Here is a 7,213-nt window from a genome sequence, read left to right on the forward strand (position 1 = left end):
TTTGTTTATAATTTAGTTTATTTCCAAGACAAATAAGATTAAAAAAGAAAAAGGACAGAGATTTTTGGTACTTATAATTAAGTGACTGTCGACTAACATCATTGGATGGGCCAAGTCCAAGTCCAGAGCAGTTAGTTTGAAACCACAGGGGCTTAGTGAACTGTAGATTAAAAAAAACTTGAGGGGGTTTTTGTCTTTTTTGTCTTTGCTATGTTGCTGTTGCTATGCCATTGATTACAAAGATACCTGAAGGTCTCCCATGTCTATCTTCCTCCCTAGTCCCTTAACAAGTGCATCTGACTCCTGTCTCAGTCATTGCCGTGGCGCAGGAACCACCTTTTCGTTTCCTTTTTGTTATTTATTTATTTTCCTCCTCCTTTTCAACTCTCTTCTCTAAGCCGCGGTTTCCGTCTCTCTCCTGAGTGTGTGTGATTGTGAGAGAGATACCGGTTAACGTCTCAGGTTTCTGTTGTTTGGTACGTTTACTTACATCTTTGGGGTTTGTTGCAATTGGCGTTTCCCGTTTGTAGGGGGAATGAGCGGTGCCTTTAGTCTATTTGAGTCATGGCATATCCCTTGTACCAGATTTCTTTCAAGAACCTTCCAGTTTTCAAGAGGTTAAGACGCTTCCTTTTTATCTGCTTCTTGTTAAAGATAAATAAATTCCATTATTCCCATCTTTGCTCTCCAAATGCAGGCTCCTACGATATGCAGAGGCCTATCAAGCGTCAGGCCTTGTGCTTCTGTAGAAACATGCAGACTGTAACTTGTGAGATCGTCGATGCAAGCTATGTACCCGCTCCCCAAAATAAACCCAAGGTTCTTTTATGTTTCTGGTGGATTAAGCATTTTTTTTCTAAATTTGTTTTATAATAAGCAAAGCAGCGTAAGCCTGCTTTTTTCTCTTAAGCTACCAAAGGCTTGTAATTTTTAGAAAGTTGTTGGAGCAAGATACTGTCTTTGGTAAAGTCTAAACGTTGGTAAATTCATATACTATAAGATTGTGATCTTCGTTTCTTTCTTGCTGGCACAAAATGTACTAATGGCTCATACAGTCTTGTGTCTTCTATTTTAAGGACTAAATATGTATCTGCATGGATGGTGTTGGAAATTCTTCAAGAGATGAGACATTAGTCTGTGAATGATTATTCTCATGTCTATATGACCGTTTATCACTAACCATTGAGTTTCACAGGCCAAGTGACCATTTATCATTTTCATGACCGTTGCTTCATTCTATATGTAGACTTATGTGGTATGACCAAGTCCATATCTTTACTCAGTGAGTCAATGCAAAGGGTTCTTTCTTAATGATATGATATATTATTATTCTCATGTCTATAAGTTATGCACATCACATATGATTATTCATTAACCTGAAAAAATGGATTTTATGATGGTTTTTGTTTGATTCTAAGGATAAACGATCACCACAAGTGGAAACTATTGGTGCATTTCAAAAGCTGCCCATGGTGATGCCATCAGTTGATATTTTCCATTCTGCGATGAGGAAGGCAAAGAGGGTCTTACCTACAAAAGGTAATTGAATAAATTCATTCATCTGGTCAATCTTAAATTCAATTGCAACATGTCAGATTGTTGGTCTAGCATGACATTCTGTTTCCTCCCTAGGGATTGCCAACATTGCAAGGAGAGAAAGAAACAGAGGTGCAAAGCAACTTGATGCACTGATGAAAGTATGATATTATTCCAGTGTCTATTGATTCGTTTAGAGTAGAAGACAACTTCTACTTTGTACTAATGAATATATTGCTTGAATATAACATTTTTTTTATTTGCTTCATCTTCAGGAATTAGCAGTTCCATTAAGAGGGTACATAGAAAACTTCCCCAAAAGAACGTACTTGCATCCTTATGAACGGTCTCTTATTGAGTTGACACTTGGGGATGGAAATTATGAAGAGGTAACACTCATGAATGGCTCAGTCTTGATATTCAAGCGTTCTTAATTGAATAGATTGGACCTATATATATATATATATAAAATTATGATGCTTTTATCTGTTCAATCTGTGAGCACTTCTGTTCCCCTCCCTCTTGATGAGTGGCTTTTGGATGCGAATGTTGAACTTAAGTGCTGTCCCTATGGAATAGCATCTTATAAGTAAGCAAAATGGTATCCTTGTAAGTTTTATTACTGTACGTGGAAGGTTCATTCACCCTTTGGTCCTTTCTTTCAGTGCCATATTAAAACATAATAATTGTCGTACCCTTGTGTGCTTTTTGGAATTACAGTATTCAGAAGGTTCATTCACCTTTCCCTCTTTTCTTTCAGTGCCATATTAAAATATAATTAGTCTCAACAGGTCTTGAGAAAGGTAGATGCTCTAAGGAAGAAGGTTGTATCTGTTGGAAAGGAACATGCTTCTCTCTGTGCCAAGGTTATATTCTTCCCTTCAAACTATATTTAAAGGAATTTTTTTGAAGGAGATGGTCCTTAACACCTATTCTCTTTTATTTGATGTGGCAGTGACATTCAAACACAAATTGAATTTAACAATTGACAGTATAATATAAGCTATGTGAATCCGCTAACTTTTTGTATGTTTTAATTTACATCATAAGGCATGGGAAATCTTGATGATTTTGACTTTAGCTGGACTAAAATTGAGAAAGATTTGATAATCCCCTTATTTTATGCAGTCTGAAATTCGTAATAACTTGACATTTATGTAGCATGAATTTGTTCCTCGTAAGTCAATTATCTACTGATTTTCTCCTTTGCAGTCTTTATCGAAAAGGGAAGCAGAGGAACGACTGACTGAGGTAAGTAATTGTCTGCTTTCAATACAGATCTTTATTGATATTCATTAGTATTATTAATTTAGTATATTTTCTGTTTAGTTCAGGGTTTGGAGAAACTTCAAGAAATCTTCAAACGTGAAGGGCAGGCTGTTGATAACTTATTGTACATTGCCAAGGTATATAAGTAGAAATCTTTTAAAAGTATCTATTTTATCAGAAAGCAATAATTAACTCAAAGTGTAGAACTAAAAATGTAGAATAATAACCTTTTCAGTATGGAAGCAGGAATTAAAAATGTCTATTTTGGCATAAGGAATAACTAAAAATAGAACAATATATGTTGCTCGGACTGTTTATTTTTCCTAAAGAACTCATGTCATGTATCCAATAACTCAAAGTGCAGTTGGATTTGAGGGTATGAGCCTCCAAATATGAGGAAAATTTTACGAAGAGGACAGTATAGGGATGCATACCCATATCCTACATTTATACCAGAGTTTGAACAATAGCTCTTAAACTTAGCTTGACTTCAAAGAATACTATAAATTCCGAGTTTCTTGTTATTTAATCTTGAATTTTCTTGACATGTGTTTTCCGTAATTGATGTGTTCTTTTGCTAATACAGGCATGTAGATGGGCACATTTATATAGATTTGCACGTGCATTGGTGTTGCCTGTGTTTTTGCATGTGTACATGTATTGTTTCATGTGTAGCATCGTTTAGCAGCTGGAAAACCATGTCACCAGTAAACTACAGATGCATCATCCTAGAAAATGAATTTCTTTGCTGCCATATAGCAATTTACTGGAAGAGAATCATGCAAAATTTAGCTTAAGGATAGTTTTTGTTACATTCAAAGTACATACAATAATATGCATCTGCTAAGGTAAGGATGGACTTCTTCAATGTACAATGACTCTAAATTGAGTTTGTAGAATATGCACCAAAGCTTATCTTAAACATCCAGAATCATGATCTTAAACCTTAGTTTAAGTGATGATTCATGGAAGTCAATGCTGCCATTTGACATTTTTTTTTGGATGTTTAGGAATAACAACACTTTGCCTTTGAAGTTTGGAACATTGGAACATTAATTTGCTATTTGTCTAAGGTCAAGTCTTCTCATTGTTTTGTTCTATTTGTCAAAGTAAATACCTCTCATTGTTTTATTGTGTTGTATGAATGGGCTTATGCTTTATTGAAGTTGTAGCATTGTATGCTGTTTCAGTTTATTTGTAATGGCTTATGCTTAAATATCGTTAATTTTAAACTCGTAATTAATTGCAAGTTATCTTCAAATTATATGGTTTCCAGACTTTGCGGGCCATGCCAGTTGTGGATCTAGAAATGCCAACTTTGTGTCTTGTTGGAGCGCCAAATGTGGGGAAGTCATCATTGGTTCGTATGCTCTCAACAGGAAAGCCTGAGGTCTGCACAACTACTTTCCACTTTGCTTTCTATTCAAACTATTAGTCTTGTCTGAATAAATTATTATACGTGAGCGATATAAAACAGTTTAACTGGAGAAAAAGAATGGTGAATAGGAAATAAATTGGAGGAAAATCTGTGAAAAATAATAGAGCTTACTAGGAAAAGGATTATTAGGGGGAAAAACTTTTATCAAAGCATAAACGGAAGACTGTTAGTGAGAAATACTTTGAGAAAGTTGCAAGCCTGAAAGATTAAAAGCAAGTTTCAAGCTTTTGAAAGGTTCTGGTGCAATCACTTTTGGGGCATATTTCAAGAAGAAAAAGTTTTCTTTCTTATCTCATTCATCATCAAATGAAGAGCCAGATGTCCAGAGAAAAATAAAAAATTACTATATTGGCTTTGGTCCACCATATTTGCCTATTCTGGTATAGGCTTTGGTCCACCATTAATACTGAAACGCTATTAGCAAATTTGCTTTTAATCTCTTTTTGTTGACAGTTTCTCTTTTATGTCTCTCTTAGGTGTGCAACTATCCTTTTACAACAAGAGGAATTCTGATGGGTCATATTACTATAAACTACCAGCATTTTCAGGTTACTTTTTCTATAAGATTTTGGGTGATATCAACTTGTTATTACCTTTTATGATATGCTTACTGAAAACCCGACTACAGGTGACTGACACCCCTGGGCTGTTGAAGAGATGTGATGGTAAGGAATTTTTGAAATCTGTTTGGTAGTTTTTGCTAATTTATTGATTTTATACATTCTGAAGAATTATTTTTGCCGGCATCTCTCTCTCTCTCTATATATCTTGCTATCATTGTGCATGTAGGTACAAGTGTTCATGCAAGGGGATTTCGAATGGTTCTTTTACTTTTTTTTTGTTTTTTTTTCCCCTGAATTTGACCACATTTTCTTAGATTTGAAAATGCTTCAATGTTGACCTTGATTGCCAAAGTTCACATTGACTTGATGGACTTAGATATGAAATTTTGAGTCAATAGAGGGGTAGTGGTTGTCAAAGTTGAGAAAGAAAAGGAGCATGAACAGTTTGTGGGGAGCCAAACTAGCTATATTATAATTATATATTGGTTTTGATTCATCATTGTTCAAAATTCATGTATTCATGGCCCTATTTGAAGGCTATTTCCCTATAAAATTTGATTTGATTAAAGTGTTTTCAGGACACCCAACACTTTTCTTAGCTGTTAGTTGACAGCTAAACAGGTTGAGTCCTGTCTTTTAAGCTCAAGTTCTGATATTGTCATCAGCATAATGTCAACAGTTCTTTTGCACTCCCTCACCCCCATTGCAGAAGACAGGAATAATTTGGAAAAGTTAACACTTGCTGTGCTCTCGCATTTGCCAACAGCAATTCTTTATGTTCATGATCTATCAGGAGAGTGTGGAATGTCTCCGTCTGATCAGGTAACACATGATCTATTTTAGCAGAAAAGAAGGTCTGCCAGTTGTCTGAGATTTACTATATCTGGAGCATATGTAAACCCATTACCTCATGCATGTATCAGAATTTATGTTTGCTGGTGGGACAGTGTCAACAAGTGTCCACCTCCTAAGTATCTATAATTTGGACAGTAGTTGGGTTGCATGATTTGGATTTTAGCCTGTGGTAATTTTCTTTTATTTATCTAGATTCTGGTTTTTTGATAAGCAATATGAGATCTGGTCACTTTGTTTCCCATGTAAAAGGCCAGATCTTTTTCTCTAAAGATGAAAATTATGATTATTTCTCGTACACTTTTTCCATTGAAAAATTTCTTACATCACTGTACACTTTATGTTGGATTATGCAGTTCGTGATATACAAAGAGATTAGGGAAAGGTTTGACAATCATCTGTGGCTTGATGTTGTCTCAAAATGCGATCTTCTGCAAGAATCTTCTGTGGTCTTCATCACAGAAGATGGAGAAACCAATCATCTTGAATTGGCGAAGTATTTGAAAATAGGCCCCAAAGGTGCGATACATGTATCAGTAAAAAGTGAAGAGGGACTCAATGAGGTTAGTCAATTTTCCTCAAATCGTCATTTAATTTTCATTCACAGTACTGCATATACAATTTTTAGGAGTACAGACAGATAGGGATGAATCTCCCCATCTCTGCCCTCTCCATAGCATGTCCTTGTTGGGCATAGGTGCATAATAAAAAGCATTCCTTGTTATATATCCTACAGTTCCATTTGAAAATGTTATGGATCATAAGCAAACATTTTGAGCTAAGGTGACAATGGGATGAGATATTTTGAAAAGTCCTTAGAACAAATATCCTAATACGAAGAATATGTAGCCAGTTCATCAACTCTAATATTCTATGATTGTCAATATTTTAGGTAGGTTGTCAAATGATTTAAGCAAAAAGTGTCTTTGAAGATTTGTGCTGGTTATTCTCATTGATTTGCTTTCAAATTGCTTTGTGTTCCCCTGCAGCTGACAAATAATGTGCATGAGGTATTGATGGCTCAGATGGGCAGGATCAGAAGTTCAAAGATCCCAGAAAACATTGAAGTTGCTTAGATAGAGGGTTACTTCTATCTCCACCAATGTCCTGCTTATGTTGAGCTTTTGTAATCTGATTCTGATGGTATATGGGTGGTTACTTGCTCAACTTGAAGAAAGCAAAATGAGCTGGATGGTCAATGTGTTAAAAGAATTCTAAGTCAAATTGGCGTTTTCCTTGAGTTCGTTTGTGTGCATATGGAATGGATGATTATTCTCTAAACCTACCATTCGGTTAATCTCTCAAATTAAAATGTCGCCATCGCTAGCAATAGCCACTCCTTGCTTGATGCTTTTGCATGTCGGGCTTGGAATGGTCAGGTTGGCTGGTGGGTGGTAAAACACGCCCCACCATTGGCATTCACCTAGTTGTGAAGTGGCAATGCTTGAGCTGTTGAGCCAAAAACTGGTTGCTTGCCGAATCAATTTCCAAGAGTTGTGTGTATGTTCATTTAAAGAGTTACTGGTTTTGGTGTGATCAATTCATATATATTCAT

General features: G+C 35.7%; 1 protein-coding gene across 1 annotated transcript; it reads left to right on the forward strand.

Annotated features, from left to right (window-relative positions):
- The first annotated feature begins 201 nt into the window (after positions 1-201).
- PDE318 (P-loop containing nucleoside triphosphate hydrolases superfamily protein) lies at positions 202-6,939 on the forward strand. Its single transcript, XM_088803147.1, is given in 16 exon segments — positions 202-617; positions 698-819; positions 1,419-1,539; positions 1,633-1,697; positions 1,812-1,925; positions 2,328-2,402; positions 2,749-2,787; positions 2,866-2,942; positions 3,816-3,843; positions 3,846-3,878; positions 4,082-4,195; positions 4,720-4,791; positions 4,872-4,908; positions 5,516-5,628; positions 6,015-6,221; positions 6,648-6,939. Coding segments are annotated over 16 exon segments (1,386 nt in total). The 5' UTR covers positions 202-535; the 3' UTR covers positions 6,735-6,939.
- Positions 6,940-7,213: the final 274 nt, after the last annotated feature.

The sequence above is a fragment of the Theobroma cacao genome, chromosome 2, assembly GCF_053813885.1.
Source record: "Theobroma cacao isolate CCN51 chromosome 2, ASM5381388v1, whole genome shotgun sequence".
Classification (NCBI taxonomy): domain Eukaryota; kingdom Viridiplantae; phylum Streptophyta; class Magnoliopsida; order Malvales; family Malvaceae; genus Theobroma; species Theobroma cacao.